Genomic DNA, 18,356 nt, shown 5'->3' with positions numbered 1-18,356 from the left:
GAGCTTACTCATTAAAGAGTGTAAGGTTTATATCATTAAGAATATGTTAATGCAACTAATATTATATATATATATATATATATATATATATATATATATATATATATATATATATATATATATATATACATATATATATGTATATATATATATGTATATATATATATATGTATATATATATATATATATATATATATATATATATATATATATATATATATAATTTTTTTTACATATACTAGCCATTTCCCACTTTAGCAAGGTAGCGTCAAGAACATACGCCTTTTCATTGACTTCCACACATCTAAAATGTGGATCGCACGGTGCAAATTGAAATTTCTTGGTCATTATGTTCCTATCTTCACTCGGGAAAAACATAACACTTTTTCCAGAAAGAAAAATTAAGATTATTAAATTTATATATCCTTGCCTTGTGTATTGTTGTTACTGATGTTGTTTTTATCGTTGTTGTTGATGATGATGTTATAAATAGGATTTGCTGAATCCAGTCGCTTCTCCAGTTCCATGTTCCAGTGTGTCACCAACCATGAGAGCCAGTCTTGGAAGCAGGTGAGTCAGGCTCGATAATTTACCAGCCTTCAAAAGTCATTCTGAATCTCTACACTGCACAGACAATTTTGACCAAGGTACCCCATGGTTGGTACTGGAAGCGAGCACTTGCTTGCTGGCTGGTAAGAAAGAAGAATAATGGGTAGATGTGTAGAGGACTTCTGTCTTTTGTCAATAGAGTTATGCTCTGTGATTGATTACATGTGATATAGTTAAGAGGAAATGAAATTTATGTCATGTGAAGAAATGCATTTGTTGATTTATCTGCAAACTAGTTCACATTAATGTTCATGATGTGGTATGTTTAACAGGAGTGATAGTAATGCCAAGTCGTGCCAACTCGATGCGGATCTATACGTCAGTAGCAAGAGTGTGTGTGTGTGTGTGTGTGTGTGTGTGTGTAAGCGAAATACAAAGTAACTTTGTTGAGCCTTGTATTAGATCATAATGTCCACTGTATGGTGTAAGTAAAATCCTCAAGAACAACTACAACTATAAGTTGTCCCAGTCTGTCTCAGTAAGTAGAGGTTGAGAGAAAAGATGACATTTTAGTCTTCAGTGCTTGAGTTAGGCCTTGATAGCAACTCGTGTAGAGTTTGTGCATGGAGTTACGTCTGTAGGAAGCAGAGTTGGGGAGGGGGGTTTCGGGGGTTGCATGTGGTGCTTCATCTTGTAACTTGAGAAGAAAGTGTGTGAGCATGTGAGTGCGTGAGTGAGTGAGTAACGTGTCGGTGTTGTGCCTGCAGCAGTCCCTGTGTTCGGAGATGGCGGAGGAGCTGAGGTTCGCCATGCGTTGCCACGGGTCCCGTCAGCGGCCGGCCCTCCGAAGGAACTGCTCCCGTTGCACGCCCGGCAGCACCTACGTGCCAGCAGCCACCGACCTGCCCCAAGCCAACGGCGTGAGTGCCTTCTTCGTCCCTCCAGGATCCTGTTCCAGCCACCGTCAGTCTGGCCGAGGCTCCGCGTCTGCTGACGTCGCCTCCGACACCGCCGCCGCTGACACCTACTCCCTCCCGACTGACATGACCCCGCCACCACCAGCGCCTCCACCCCCATTCCCCTTCCCTCCAGTTGTGCCCTCCACTTACGGCTTGAGACGACCCTCCATACCCCTCCCTCTGGCCCCTTCGTCTTCTCTATCATCCCTTCCGCCCCCTCCATCCCCGCTCTCCTGCTCATAAGAAAGTGCCTGGAGGGATTCGAACCCTTGACACTGTCTTGCTGCCAACATTATCCTGCGGGTAACAACAACAACAAAAAAAAAAAAGAAAAGGCGGAACAAAGCCACAGCTGGCAGCTCCGGGTTTACAAAGTCTCCACACACCTCTCACTCTCTGTGTCGCACCAAGCCTTTGTCTCCCCATCACATCTTTGCCACCTTCCACACCTAAAAGTAGGTCACGCCCGACCCTCTGTGTCTCCTTTTATACATTGATCTCATAAAGCCCTCAATCTACCTATATACATAATTCACACATTCGTGTCTGTCCATCCCCACCCTCCCTCCCACTTCATACATACTTCACACTCTTCATTCATGGGTCTTTTGTGGCCACGGCCCTCCGAGGCATCTATACATGGATCTCGTATAACCTTCCACAGGGATCTCACAAATCATCCTATGTCCTCCTCCATACATAGGTGGAATTCATACACCTCATAGTGCAAAATACCGTCACACCTTATGTGTTAGCACAATAATACCTCATGACAGGAATGATCTCAGTCTATTTTTCATACACTGTCGAGGCGAACCCTAGATAGACTTTGTAGAGAATCTGTAAGGTCGCGCACAACAAAGCCTCGTCGAGACAGAAGCAGAGACGCGAACCACAACTACCATAAGTAGGATCAAACACGAGCTTCCCTACTGTGTCCACGTCTTTGTGCTCACCGTGGCTCTCTGGAAGATTATCAGTTTGTTGAAATATTTCATGATCAAGTAGAAAACAATGTACATGTATGATGTCTCCTTATATTCATTAGCTAATGACACAAATGGAAGATGTCATGCTAAGTATCCACAAGAAGGCACATACGAAGAGGAAAGCCAGAAAAGAGGAAGGCAAGAGAGTATTTCACTGATAGGTTTTGTATCCTCTTATCTTTTGTTCTAACCTAGCTCTTACGTCTTTCCATTATATCATTGTCCACAACCATGATCGCTCCGACACTTGATCCACTCCACTCTCGACCACCTCGACCCTTTAGCTACCCCAGCAGTTTAGTTGCCCCAATGCTACCAGTACTCTATGGTTCCACTTCCCTTCGATTCGCAGGTCAACTTTCTCACCCACGTCAATCTATTCCACTAAAGTAGCTTTCCATCCCACGGCAACTCTCCCACCGAGAACAGACTTCCATGACATATGTTTCTCCCATAACATCTTCCCCTCAAACAACAGTTTGTCCTTTTCCAATCATTTACCTCCTATGGCAAAGATTCCTCCCACGATAACCTTCCTTGTTCATGACAACATTCTCCTCCCATGGTATCCAGTCACTCCCACAGCACTTTCCCTTCCCATCGCAGCATTTCTATTCCTTGCAACTGCATATCACATGACATACTACCTTCCCATGACTAATTTCTCTAGCTAGAATAGGTTTTCAATTTCACAGAAGCTCAGGCTCCTACCACTATCAACTTTCCCTTCCCCCTCTCCCACAAGAACCATGACAAAGTACCCTATACACTTTCTAATCCTCCATTACGTTTACTACCCAAAGCACCAGTGTCTCTCTCTCGACCCCAACGAAATATCTTCCACATCAACATCCCGCTTGGCCTACTATATATCTACCACATAAAGTTTTCTCTCATCCCACTGAAATATCTTCCACGTCAAGCTTTTCCCTCCCATCCTCACCCCTTCCAGCCGGAGGTTAAATGGGTAGACGAACCACTCTGCTTGTTGGCTGATGGATGCTGAACATGGGACGTTCTCAGTAACGCCCAATATGGTTGATTCTCCCTTTTAACATAGTGTAATACCCGGGTGTTTGCCTCCCTCCCACAACGACCCTTGACCTCTTGGTGTGTTTTATGACCTAAGTTTTAAAGCGTATCGAGCCTGTATATGACAGGCCAAGTGTTTTGCTTGTGTGACTTGTTTACTCTTTCTCTTTCATTTCCCGTCCCGTTCTCTTATCACCGTTTCCCCCTCCTTCCTCCCAGCACTACAGTCTTTCCTCATATTTCTCTCCCCTGAACACTCCACTCCTTTGTGTGAGGGATTCACAAACCGGCTATTACTCTCCCACTTGTCTTGTCTTCCTCTTCCGTAGCACCACATATGTCCCGTGCGCAGATACAGTTTTAATATCAAGTTGTTGAACCCGACATCAGCAACAGAGAATGAGAGAGAGATAGAGTATATATGGCTTCCCCCCCCCCCCCCCCCCCCCCACCCCCCTTCTTCACAAATTGCCTGAAGATGTTAAACCAGATCTTCCCTTCCATAAGTTCATTTAACTGCATCTCCTCCAAGCACTGTTCTTTCCCGAGCACCTTAAAAGATTTTCCCCTCACTCGCTGAATATCCCTGCAATTTCCTCTCATCTGCTTACTATCTCCCCCCCCCCACCACCTTTTGGGTTTCCCTTCCATCATCCCCATCTCGTAAATCTCCCTTGAAGTCTCCTCATTTTTAATGAGCTTTGTACATTGTTTTCCCTCTCTTCTTTCCTGCTCCATCCCCCTGCGTCTTCCTCAGTCATTAAGTCATGCTGTAGCTTCGTCTCAGTTATTGAGTTTATCCTGTGTTTTTCCATCTTTATTAAATACCGTTGCTGTCACCCTGAGCTGTTGAGTTTGGCCTCCAGTTTCTCTCAGCTGTTGAGTTTGGTCCACAGTTGTCCCTCAGCTGTTGAGTTGGGCCTGCAGTTTCCCTTAGTTGTTGAGTCTGGCCATCAGTTACTCCCTCACCTATTGAGTTTGACCTGCAGTTTTCCCCGGTTGTTGAGTTTGACCTGCAGTATCCTCAGCTGTTGAGTTTCACCTGCAGTATCCTCTCAGCTGCTGAGTTTGGCCTGCAGTTTCCCCCTCAGCTGTTAAGTTTGGCCTGCGGTTTCCCCCTCAGCTGTTGAGAATGGCCTGCAGTTCCCCCTTCGGCACGGCCAGCGACGCCCCTGCCCGGCTCCTCCGCTGTAAGAGACTCCCACTTGCTCGCTTGGCTTGCTCACTGTGTAGCCTGTAGTTACCCTAGACTAAGGTGTGTGTGTGTGTGTGTGTGTGTGTGTGTGTGTGTGTGTAGTGACGGCAAACATGTAGCTGTGAACAGTACGGTGGTGACTGTTTAGTCGTGCTTGTGTGTATGCTTCTCTTCTCCCTGCAGTTGCCTATAGCTTATTGCTGTTTGCTGTGTCTGTGGCTTCCAGGTGTGTCACTCTCCCTTGTGGAGTGACCTCCTCCTCCTCCTCCCACCCCCTCTCTCCAGCCTCGGAGGTGTGACGTTGTCACCTGTGGTGGTGAGAGGGTCGTGCAGGTCCCGAGGGAGGCCCTTGGGAAGTGCTACAACACATAACATCCCTTCCAACAACCAGACAGAAACAGTCGTGTCATGAATGTGTAGTAAGGTCCTTCATCATCCTTATTCTCCCTTGCGCCCTTTGACTGCCTGTTTGCTTGCCTGCTGACTTGCCTACTCTGCCTGCCAGGTGACACACCTGTCTGCTAACCAATCCATCACTAGTCCTGTCTGCTTGCCGGCAACATCAACCCACCTTTCTCTACATCATATATTCAACCCACCCGCCTTTGTGCCTGGCCGCCTGCCTGTCAAACTCCACGCCAACCCTTTAGCCAACCAGCCAGCCAGCTTGACCCCTCTCTGGCAGAGGGGAGCAACGTTTGTAGCCGTTGACGATTAGAGGACCTGGCCAGTAAAGGTATCTCAGTGTCACGTTTGTAGCTGACGTAGGGCCTTGTACACCTAGTGGCATACTATGTATTTAAGGAGGTTTTAAGACTTGTCGAGACAGAGGCATTTTAAAGTGTGTCCGTAGACCCGAAACGCAAGGTAGGATACATTTCCCTTCAGGAAGTCAAGAGCCTTTATAGGAAGAAAAGAAAAAGAGAAATTTGACGATTTCCTTCGTTGTTTAAGCCTCTGAGTACAATGATAAGGTCTTGGTGCAAGACCGGACGACCATTGGGTTTAATGTCATGATCTCTGACTAAACACTGGAGGGTTAGTAGGTCAGAACCAGGCAATCACACCCGAGTGTAATACCATTGTCCTGAAGTGGTTAAAATCAGGCCTGGCAACAGATAACCCGTGTCCCTCTGTCTGTCTGTCTGTACCTGACTTGGATATATACGTATACTTGACGTAAGAGCATCAGAATATTCAAATTTATCTTGGATTCTGTATGCTCTCCTAAACCAGAATTTTGTACTTCTATCTCGTCAGCAACTTCCCCTTGTAGTTATGATGCAATACCCAGGGTTTATCACACCAAGGGAGCGGTGATTGTAACTCTTAAGGTCGATTTACCACTAAAGTGGCTTTGAGACTCCGCGGAGTGGTATTCCTTAACGGACGGTAGATGTAGCTGCACTGTTTGTCTGAAGTTCGAAACACTCATCACTAACGCCTTATTTACCATTGTAGAATGTTAATCAGTGTTTTGAATCATGCTGCGGACATTTCAATGAACTGTACTAAGTAGTGGAAATGGAGTGATAAAACCTTTTTTACAGTTCAGTAGAGAACTACAGTGGCGCCCTTAAACTGTAATTTTACCCACCATTCTTTCCCATGACGTTAATTTGTGTTTACGTTCCAGCCAATCCTGCCTGCTCTCTCTGGTGTAAACACACCCCATGACGACGATGGGGAAGCGTGAGTAAACCTACAAACTGGACGTAACAACATGATGCCAGGGGCATTGTGCAATAACTGTGGCGTCAAACTGGTTGTATTACAGAATCAGGCTTGGGACATTTCTGGTGAAGAAGCGCGCGCAGAATACATGCCAGTTGTAATCTCTCGATTCTAAGGTTGGTTAGTTGGGCTTCAAGCCTATCATCAACTAATTGGGGGTCATTAAGATAATCGAGTTATACGAGAGAAAAAAACTAAGAAAATCTAGCATATTCTTAAAGAGCGATTTAAGATGATAATACTTAACGCATTATTATTCACGATTACATTTGTAACAAGATCATTTTTGTGAGTGTGTATTTACGTATGAATCGCTCTCTATCTTGCTACGGCAAAGTGGGTACTGGTACCAGACGAAGACAGAACAATAGCCACAACCCGAGAGAGATGGACGGAGTCGCGGTGGCCAGACTGACGTAGCACACTGCATCGCGAGGTACCGACTTGTATCACAAGGTCCACTGCCGTCCTAAACACCTACAGGCGCCACATGACTGTCTACCTCATTCCTTGACAAAACCTTGATAATGTAATGATTTCAGGGACCATGATGATGAAAATGAATAGGACAAAAATACAGGGCATTCAGTGCTGAAAAAAGCACTAGTTAGTTAGATTAGTGGAAATATCTTAAGTGTGCAGTGATGGGTGCAGACATACTCGCATATTTCTAGCATATTCATAATCCTGAACTACATGTACAATCTAAGTCATCCCTTCTCTTCTCTTTTCTTCCAGGAGAATGGTTTGTTACCAACAGTTGAGTTCAGAAAGTCGTCTGTGGTTCAGTTCGACCCTGCGAATCCCTAGCTATTGGTACTGGATAGCAGGAGGGGTCCATTCCTTGCAGAGGGAAGTACTTCCATTTGCAGGAAGACCCGCCTGTTGTACAAGAATCCACCTGCTGCAGAAGTACCCAACTGCTGCGGGAACAGCCATCTGTTGAAAGAGAAAGCGCCATTGATAGAAATGACAGACATCATGCGAAAAAGCCAACTTTGTGTCGGGGATTCTGGCTTGCTGCACGAGGAACCACCACCTTTTGTAGAAAGGAGCACCATTTCAAATGACCCACCTTTTCCTGGATGACCTATCTGCTGCAAGAGGCACCTCCTCTTGCATGAGCACTCCGTACCTGTTGGAATAAAGCTACGCCTCCTGCAGGAGCCACCCCAACCTGTTGGAGTGAGGCCACACCTCACGCAGAGTGTTCTCACTTCTCACCTCCATCACAATCATCTGCATGGAGGCTCATCTCTTGTATCGCAGCCTCATCCTTTGAGAGACGTTTGCATCACCTGCAGGAAGGCCCACCTCGTTCAGGAGAAGCCCTCCTACCACCTCCACCGACACCTCTCGAGGCTGGGGACCGAGATCGAGATTTCCTTGAGACGCGGGTCGTGCCCCTTTGGTTCCTACGTAGGAGTATTACGTCCCCTGGTGCAATTTGCCGTTTGCTGAATATTGGAAATCTTTGTGACAAATTAAGGATCGCAAGGGCTGCGTAACGAATGACGAGTGAAACGCGTCTAGTTAATGAATTCAGCGTATGAAGTGAGGCGAGTACATTACATGCGTAAGAGAAATCCTATTGACGATCGTGGAGTTGGACGGTTATATGTTCTGGATCCTTCAATTAGGAAACGTTTCACAGAGAAACAGGAAAGATGGAGAGAATCAACTGGAAGAGAGTGTTGATGTTAGTGATATGAGAGTATGTGATACCAAAGTGAGCGAAAGTCGTTCTCACGACAAAGTTCAGTGTGAAAGAAATGTCAAGCGTGACACGTTAAAGCTATTATATTGAGAGAAAGTGAAAGGTGAATATATATTGAAAAGGAAAATGAGAAAGACTATTTTCTTAATAAAAAGGGAAGCCTGAAGATGTCTACTGGAAATATGCGATTTAAAAAGGAATATCTTAACGAATGGAAAGAGAGGCGTGTTCTTTTATGAGAGGGAATTGAAATCGAAAAAGTAATTAATAAAACAGGGAGGACGTCGTTAGGAAAAGGAAAATAGTAGTGATGTCGCGAAGAAAATGTAAAGATATAAAAGACAGCTTTCAGAAACTATTTCAAAAGGGGATATATCTTAAGAAAAAGTGAGAGAGAAAGAAAAGATGATGCGAAATGAAAGCAGATAATGTTTTACCAAGGACGTAAAGCGGGATTGTAGAGTAATACGAAAAATGAAGTTTGAAGATAGTGAAGTAAGACTGTGAGGACGGATGTTATCACGGTGCAAAAAGAATTAAGTGAAGTTGAAATAAAAGTCAGAGGCCAGTGGCCAAGTGTACCCGTTATCCGACCTGAAAAATCTTTGCTTCAGTGAGTAAGAAAAATGGAAAAGAATTTCAGCACATTTGAAGCCTGCAGTAAAAGCGATCAAAAGTGCAGCACCCACAGACTTCTGGGAAAGAATTGAAAATATTGTTGTAAATAGATTAATATGTTATGTACAGCTTATATGAACATTATATATATATATATATATATATATATATATATATATATATATATATATATATATATATATATATATTACTTCTATACTGCACTCTTACTCAGACAGATGCCAAGCCAGGAACCACTCGTATGGGAATACGACATAAGGGGGAAAACCTTTAGTGGAAGCGTCAACCCTTTGTGAGAGGGCCAACCCCTTGGGTAAGGGCCAACACCTCGTGTAAGAGTCGACCCTTATCAATGCGTTACGCCACCCATTCCTCCGCCAAGACATCATAACATGGGCTACATACACAAATACCAGTGGAAGAAGGAGTTGCTCAAGTGTAATATTGGATTCCCTGTTAAGGTGAACGAAAGACAGTGAATAACCAGAAGAAAAGGAAGATACAGTGATAAACGGAAGGAACTCATGACTGACTCGGTGGATTACCGTCTGATCCCAAGTGTTCGAGCGCCGAGCTCAGATGGGCTGGGACCGTGGGTCTTTCATTCTTCAGAGCCGGTTTGTCTGCCTTTTGTGTACTTGAGGGGTCACTCCCTTGGCCGGGCTCTGCTAATCAGACTGTTATACATGATAGATCTCCCTTTGACTGATTTCCCTTAGTGATATACTTTATATTTGAGGGACCTCCTTTGACTGGTCTCAGCTGATGAGACCTTATTTTGAGAGACGTTCCCTGACTGGGCCTCTCTTGGTGATACACAATGAATAGAGTCATGCTTTGAGGAGAGACGTAAGCTGACGGCCTTGTTAGTTATGCTACAGATGGATATACAGATCAGCCTTCATTCTGCGAAAGGATGAAGTCGTAATCATAAGAATAATCTATATTTCTATACTGCTATTATCAGATCCCTGTCTATCACGGGGGTCAGTGGGTGACTCGCTGTATATAATTTGTTGACGTCACTTGGTTGTGAGTGCATCAAGGCTTCAGCGTCACTTCTTGTACTTTTGGGTGACTGCAGAACAATAATGATGTGTGTGTGTGTGTGTGTGTGTGTATGTGTGTTGTATTACGTGTGTGTACCCTGCACGACAGGCGGGTTCATGTTGTTGGTAAAGTCGTGTGTGTAAAAATACAGGAGTGTGTGTGTGTGTGTGTGTGTGTGTGTCACGTATGAGGAATCGCCTATTCATATTATACGGTGAGGGGGGGGGGGGGGTTACTTTAGTGAGGTCCCCATCTCTTGAACATCTCCTCAGTGTGTGTGTGTGTGTGTGTGTGTGTGCGTGCGAGTGTCTGTGTGACAGGAAGGTACAACGTCGCACCGGCCCCGGTGTACCTCGGGTCTTAATCCTCCCTCATTTCCACACTTCCGTATCTCTGCTGCTCCCTGCATCCTCGCGTACCCTGAGCGAGGCAGCAAATATGATTATAACGAGTTTCATAACCATGACTCCAACTCGCACTTCATACATTATGGATGACAATGTTAAAAAAAAAATCCCCAAGTTCTTTTTTCCTTTGATTACCTGAAGTCAGACACACGCCGTGAAGACCCAAAGTTACGAAAAAGAAAAAATCATATTTCAGTGAGAAGGAAAGAAAATATCAATGCCACGCGAACGGGAGTTTAGCATCAGCTTTGGATACATCGAGATCTTACCCGTGGTGTTCAAACTTCAAGTAGTGAGTATCCACTGGACGTTTTTTCCTCCCGCAGAGCCAAGAAAAACACCTACACTCAGTGGGAAGAATATCATGATCATATACTCGACGTTCCTTCAGTTTAGGCTTATAAAGTATTCTTGTTACCGTACGTATTCCCTTCGTTACTACCGTTAGTGTAGATCAGTGAATTGTTCAAAGATCAACAAGAAGCGAAAAGTAGTTTACTAAAGGAAAGGTGATAGCGATATGGAGGAAGCCTAGATGGATGATACACAAATGTACATATCCTTCAAGAGAACAGGTTTCTGATGTTTAATCACTCCAGAACACACACACACACACACACACACACACACACACACACACACATACATACACATACGTATGATAAACTTTCTCCCCGTAATTCACAAATCGTAATCACATAAATAAATTCACCATGGCATCAAAACTCATCACATTAATATTCACTCCATCTCAAGTTTGACACGATCTCATTCTGTTCTCGGGCAACTTATAATAGATTACGCATGATTAATGGAGCTTCTTTGAGACTGGAAAGAAAAGAAAAAAAATCCTCATTAATCAATAGAACTTCACGACCTCAAAATATGGTTTGTCGAGGCTGTCTCAGTCCTCGTACTCCACATATTAATTTGTCATTTTCTTTATCGCAAGAGACTTGAGAAATTGTACTCTGACGTTGTCCAAAGTAAGACTTCCGGTAGAGGCAAGGTAGAGTTATACAGGTACACCATCATGGTCGAGGTCAAAAGCAACAGAAGTACGGACATCGCCCACTTAGCTGGTGCCAGTGATTTTTTTTTTTTTTTTTTTTTTCCAAAAGAAGGAACAGAGAAGAGGGCCAGGTGAGGATATTCCCTCAGGAGCCCAGTCCTCTGTTCTTAACGCTATCTCGCTATCGCGGGAAATGGCGAATAGTATGAAAAAAAAAAAAAAAAAAAAATATATATATATATATATATATATATATATATATATATATATATATATATATATATATATATATATTGCGTGTATGCGAATGAGTATACATTGTGTATGTGTGTGTGTGTATGTGTGTATATATATTTTAACAAGGACAGTTTTTGTACATCGGAGCGAAACCTTTATACCACGCTTGCCCTAACCTGTTCTACACTTGACCAGGAATGTTAATACATCTGTTAAGCTCTTGCTACTCGCAGTCTTCAGTGCTGGCCTGCGCGAGACGGGGTGAGTGTTTCATATGACCTTATGGAGAGTATGGGTGGGTGGTACGAGGAGCCTGTTGTGTAATGTATGATTTTTACGTGTCTCTCCCATGTGGAGGGAGAGACCCCCTTCCCTGTGTGTTGGTTTTGTGGCTATGCGCCTGCGCGTGAGAGCCTGCAAGCAGGTGGGGTTGACCACACTGTCAGGGTTTACTGTGGACGAAGGCTAGCAAATTGTTGGTAGGTTCTATCTCGTTGACATATGTATCCATGAAAGTTTTATCTCGTACTTTATGATGCAAATATAAAAAAAAATAAATATGTAAATAAGAGATTTTACGTTAATATGAAACAATAGAAATTAATAATAATAAGATTTAATATTTACGTATGTGTTTCATTTCGTTCCTTCGATTGCCTCATGTATGGCTTTACCAGTGACGAATGTGGTCAGATACAACACGAAACGGCAATGAGATGAAAAGGCTCACACTCTCCTATCATGAGGAAGAGCGAAGGCCCCCAGACATATACAGAAACGAATTACATTTATTAAGGTAAAAGTCTGCGGAGGTTGCTACCTGTTTTTCATTTATGATCGCCAATACGGTATGGACAAATGAAGATTAATGCCATCTCATCAACGTGAATCATGCAATTTGATGAGGATGAATTTGAGCAGCAAATAAGTTATGGAACAAGAAAAAAATACATTGGCGCTACTATATAAAGGCCCGAAAGAGAAAGTGAGTAGAAGGTGGAACAAAGGTAAAAGACTTGGATGTCATCATGAGTAACACACTAGATTTCAGAGAAGAGATTGAGAATATAGTTCTAGTCAGTAGATGAGCAGCATGATTTGGAAGGCTTTCATTACAGTAGGGAGAACCCTAGTGATAACATTCTTTAATGTACATAGAAGCAAATGTGAATATTGATGCGTTCTAGGATCACCATAGAAACAAACTGAAACATATAGATTATAAAGAATTTAGAAGCACCTCACGAGCAAAATCGACGGTACTGAACATGCGATCTAGTATGAAAGGCAGAAAGTAGTGCAACTGTGTAGCTTGGAAAGAAGAGAGAGATTTATATTAATCTACGTACCTTAAACAGAAGGTCTTAAAGAAAACATGTTAAACCTAAAAGCCTCTCGGCAGGGAAGATAAAGAGGTATCAAATCTTCATGAATACCATGGGATATGAAAATAAATCAGGAGAAAACATACGATAAATCAAACAGGAAGCTAGAAAGACAATTCCATACACTGTCGGGGAAAAATACGAACCATGCACAGATCTACAGAAAAACTTAAAAAAAAAATAGTTATGTGTCTGAAGACACTCCTAGATGAACCAAAGAATAAATGATTATGTAATCAGGTGGCAACTTGAGAAGCAGACAAGCAAGACTTAACGGTGAGCGCTTCGTGCTTGCCCAGCCATTATGGCTAAGTTTCGTCCCAGGGGCTTGCAGCAGGTACTCTCTAACACGCCTCACACACACACACACACACACACATTCTCTCACCTCTCTCTCTCTCTCTCTCTCTCTCTCTCTCTCTCTCTCTCTCTCTAACGTATACCAGGCTATCACTGCAGTTTCATTCTCCAACTTTCCCCGCTAGAAAGTTTGAGACAAGGCTCAAGAACTTCAACAGCCACTTTACTCAGTTCTTGCTGCCGCAGCTCTGAGAGAGAGATGTATATATAGGATGGGACGGAGAGGGGCGGAGATGCAACATAATGAAGAATGCTTAGAAGGTAAAGAAAAGAAAAATGAATCACACAGGAAAGGAAGCTAAAAGATATTCTAAATTAGGTGAAAAACAAAGGAAGACTCACAATTGCAGCGCAATTCCTTTGAAATTACAACCAGAGTTTCACTCAGAAAAACTAAACAATAAAAAAAGGTAGAAGATAAACAAAATAAAGCGTCAGAAACCAGGGTTTCAACAAACCCTACAGACAGACATACAACGCACACTACAAAAAGGGAAAAAAATTACAGATTTACGTAAAGTCTTACAAACAAAAACTCGGGGAACTTAAAATTCAATCTGACAGGCTCCCAGGCGCTCGTACGCAATAATGTTCAACCGGTTTTCAACCCACATTTCTAACACACAAAACCTTTTCCGCGAATGAGCCAGCTTTCACACACACGCAAAAATATACTATTTAATCAGAAAACACATATTACACCCATATCAATCCTAAACTTTACGACTTGAGATTAGGAAAAACAGTTTTTCATAAATGTACAAACACGTAATCCACAAAGGAATAGGCATGCGGAATTACAGCCCGTTTTCTTTAAGGCCATGGAACATCAGCCCATACTCCAAACAGAAAATGTCTGCGGTAATGAACCACTTTCTAATCGCAAAAGATCTACACATCATCAATGTCTTGATTTCTCAGTAGAGGAAGATTAAGGACTCGCAAATAGCGTCTCGCTAATGAAAAACTACGGACAGAACAACCAAAATCTAAAATCAAAATTGAAACCAAAAGGCTAAAATGCATTCTCCATCGTCGTTCCTCTGAAGTAACTTCTCATTGCCTGCTTCCTGAAGTTATATACCCCAAATGACCAGCCTATTTCGTCTCTCTACCGTCTCATTTCGCACACAACTCACTCCACGTAAATAGTGAACAAAGCGAGAGACAACAGACTTCCTTGACCTACACCAGCACCTTCTTGGCCTGGCTTTCAAGACATAACATAACCTTTGAGGTAAACTTAGATATGTATTGTGATTGCTCGCATCATTTCTGAGAGGAAACTCCCGTTTCATATATACATATATATATTCCTATGAGTCCACGGGGAAAATGAAACACGAAAAGTTCCCAAGTGCACTTTCGTGTAATAATCACATCATCAGGGGAGACACAGGAGAGAAATATAACAGTCAGTTGATATACATCGAAGAGACGAAGCTAGGACGTCATTTGGTAAACATGTGATTGTGCCCTGACCGATGCACAGATTACCTTGACACTGATACGAGTTGCCTTGACCTTGGGTTAAGAATCTCCGTTGTGGAGTCAAAGGTACTCCCCTGCGCTAATAAGGGGCCATTAAGCATCCTTAAGAACTTAGTAAGGGTGCTTTCAACCACACTGTCGGTGTGGTGAAATTTCGGGTTTGGGTTAATGCCAGAACACCAGAGAATATCTGACAACGGTACTTTAACTTCAAAATAAAAGAAAAAGAAATATGGGAAAATTTAGGGAGCGTGAAGCTTTTAAAAGCAATGCTTTTCTTTTTCCAGCCTGATATTTCTTACCGTTACAGCAAAAACAAAAAACAAAAAAATCTGGTAATAACGGGTTGTGGAACGCTCGATTCCCTAGGCATCATCAGTCCAACCAAAATGACATACATTGCTTAAATGAATGTCATGTACACAAATCATACATAAATATGAAAGTAAAGAAATCAAAACTCCAGTATTAAAATGTCGCGAAACACCTTATTTCGATGGTCTAACCAAATTGTAACAAATAAGACGGACACAACAAACTGTGCTCTGGGCAATCATAAGGAAATGACTCAAACAACCCACCATCAAAATTCCGTAACGGGCTCGAAACAGTATAACGAGAAACCGGCCCCGAACACTTGGTTCGAAAATCTTAGCTCAGCTAGAATGAAACCCTACTTAAAACGAAAATAATCTAGCCACTAAAAAGGAGGAAACCCCTACCCCCACCTGAAAAAACTTTCTTTAAAATATCGTTCTGGGCTCTTAGGGGAAAAAAAAAAGCATTATTTAGAAATCCAGTAATAAAAGGTCTCGGAACATCCGGTTCCAAAGGCGTCAGCTCTGCCAAAATAACACACGTTACTTAAATGAACGAATCTTTGGATCCTCGCCCTACCCTTAAAACTCCGTTTCGAGCTCTAAATATTGACAACTCAGCCTGGAACACCTGATTCCGAAGGGTTCAGCTCAACCAGAATGACACACATTACTTACATGAACATGACTGAGGCAATCATAAGTAAAACCCAGAGGAATTTTTAAACTCCGTTCCGGACTCTAAGCAGCACTACCGACAAACCACTGAAAAAGGTTCGGGAATAACCCTTTCTGCGGTCTCAACTTCGCAAAAATGACACACATTACAAGAATGATTGTGATATAAGCAATTACAAGCATAAGATTGATCGAATCTTTAAACCTCAGTTTCGGGCTCATGGAGTATCATTTGAGAAATCGGCTCAGAACACTCGAATCCTTAAGTCTCAGCTCTTTACACTGATCCATATCATTTAACTACATACAATTTACACAGTGCTAAGGAGAAACCAAACTAACCAACCTATTCAACTGAATTTTTGTGCGTAGCTTTACTTTTTCTTCCATGACTGTGTAATGTCATTCAGGAATTTTAGCCAACTGAGACCTTCGGATCTGGTTGTTCCGCGGCCTTTTACCACTCACATTCTTAATGATTCTACGTAGATCCCAGAGAGGAGTTATATAAGTCTTTTATGTTTCCATCAATCACATTCACATGATTAACGTATGCAACCACTGAACACATGGGTATGACCCTTGTTGTGACCCTAGGCGTAAAAGGAGGGTGGTAATGTGCTAAATATTTGAGTTCAAGCACAATGAAATATAACATGAAATTACAATCAATCTAACTTTAACATCATATCTTTTTTTTCATTCACAACACTCTTCTAAACTTTCGAAACTACAATTGTACGTTATGTCTAAAAAGAATGTGAATATCTTAAGTGTACTTCTTTCAAAACTCATATAAATTCCAGTTTAGGGGCACAACAGAAAAATCTAACGGATTTGGAAGAAACGTATATCAACACACTCATACTTAGTTCAAGTAATGCAGACCGATGAGATGGAGCTAATTTCAATTCTTTTTTCGTTTCTCATGAAAATATGCATAATAGTGGGGAGGGCAACGATGATCAGGGAAAATGTGACGTTAAAGTGAATGAAACTATACTAGAAATCAAACATATGAAACCCAATTCAGCTTACCCGGGGGACGAGACACGTTAATTTTTAGCATGATCATAAAAATAATCCAGCGGCAATGCTATCATTTCCTTCCGTCATACTGATTTCATATAACGGGTGGAAGTCTTAGCGAACCTATAAAAAAATCAACATACAAAACTCTTAACAATTGAAAGCAAACAACATTCAAATTACATCTAAAATTAAGTAATTTTGGCTACATGGAGAAATTAGGTGAGGATTCCATAAACCCTGTGCTCCACTTGACCGAGATTTCCTTAACCATCATGGCCCTCCCTACTACCACTTATCTGGTTTGTTAAGGTAAATGACAATGCTCTAAATCACACTAATAAGGCCAAAACCTCTTTAACTAAATACAAGTGTCCATCATAATATGTTTCTTCCAAATCCTATATGTATTTCCGTGGTGTCCCTAAACTATAACTCCACCTAGACTGTGAACTGAAGTGTCGTACCGACAGTACGGGAGTCCAAGGCACATCGTTAACCCTACGTCATACTTGCATTTTTTGTCAGTTTCTTGCATTATTTAACTAATTTCCTTCATTTTCTTCCACATGTTCAGTTACACGTGGGGGTAAACCTCCCTTCCCGGTTCTGTACAAATGGGTATGGGTAATTACCCTGGAATGGCCGTTAAGAAGTTTATGACAAAGGTATAATAGCCCCAGGGGTGAATTCATGTTAAATGCATGCAAAACAAATGAAATGTTTCTGATTATTATGGATGATATGATAAAATTTGGACGTCAGTACTTTAAGCAATGTATACTATTAATCTATATTCTATATACCAGAAAGTATATCAAAAAAGATCTATTTCTTATTTGTTTGAGAATTTGTTCTCTCAAGTATAGATCTCAATTTGAATAAGATTACGAGCTTTTGTGATCGAGAGCTTCGCATTGCTCGATGGGCTTCGGAAGTGAAACGGCGGTTAGAGAAGTGAAACAAAAATTGTCACAAATGCCTCATCGGCGATACAGATCTAAAATTGTTGAGTACAGCGTATCACTTCTTAGCAAATAGACTTCAGGAAAACCAAGAATCGTGAATTTCGCGTGAAGTGGATGGTGAATTATGGTACTAGAAAAATGCTACCTAGGCTCATTTTGGTTGCGTCTCGTGACGGCGGCGACGCCACTGTTTCGTTTGCAGTATTTTTTCAACGTCCAAGTGGAACTCAAAGGTATGTACGCGATCTTGTGTATTCATGTTTGTCTATTTTCACACATGGCCTTATCTTTTTTCGTATCACTTGCGTATTAAAGCTGTGTGCAGTAGGAATAGTCGTTAGAATGTATTTTTTTTAGATATGTTGTTGCAGTCGCTAGGTCAGTGCCTTGTTCGAGACGTTGTTTCATAGTTTGTGTACACAAGCTGCTGTAAGCAAAAACGTCCATGTGTTCCATGGGCAAATCTGCCAAATTTGACGCACTGGGCGTGAGACTCGAGTATCTTGCGTGCTAAGCTGTCTCATTTTCATTATCAGATCTCAAGCATTTAATTGACATGGCATAAATCCACTTAAACACTGGAACTCAGACAGCATAGATCCTCACAA

General features: G+C 42.2%; 1 protein-coding gene and 1 long non-coding RNA gene across 3 annotated transcripts in view; both read left to right on the top strand.

Annotated features, from left to right (window-relative positions):
* LOC139765478 (glutamate receptor ionotropic, kainate 2-like) overlaps positions 1–12,146 on the top strand; it is a 123,494-nt gene extending 111,348 nt beyond the window's left edge. For both annotated transcript variants that reach the window (XM_071693017.1, XM_071692924.1), the window contains 2 exons: positions 1,317–1,469; positions 7,197–12,146. In XM_071693017.1, the coding sequence (XP_071549118.1) occupies positions 1,317–1,469; positions 7,197–7,268 (225 nt within the window). In that variant the 3' untranslated portion in view covers positions 7,269–12,146. The remainder of the gene's footprint in view (positions 1–1,316; positions 1,470–7,196) is intronic.
* A 5,583-nt stretch (positions 12,147–17,729) lies between these two features.
* The window catches only part of LOC139749253 (uncharacterized), a 324,130-nt gene continuing 323,503 nt past the window's right edge, over positions 17,730–18,356 (top strand). Inside the window, exon 1 of the long non-coding RNA XR_011712939.1 lies at positions 17,730–17,981. This is a non-coding gene — a long non-coding RNA (uncharacterized lncRNA). The remainder of the gene's footprint in view (positions 17,982–18,356) is intronic.

This window comes from Panulirus ornatus, chromosome 1, assembly GCF_036320965.1.
Source record: "Panulirus ornatus isolate Po-2019 chromosome 1, ASM3632096v1, whole genome shotgun sequence".
Taxonomy (NCBI): domain Eukaryota; kingdom Metazoa; phylum Arthropoda; class Malacostraca; order Decapoda; family Palinuridae; genus Panulirus; species Panulirus ornatus.
Note: the sequence above shows the minus strand (reverse complement) of the source record. Positions and strands in the feature narration are given on the sequence as shown.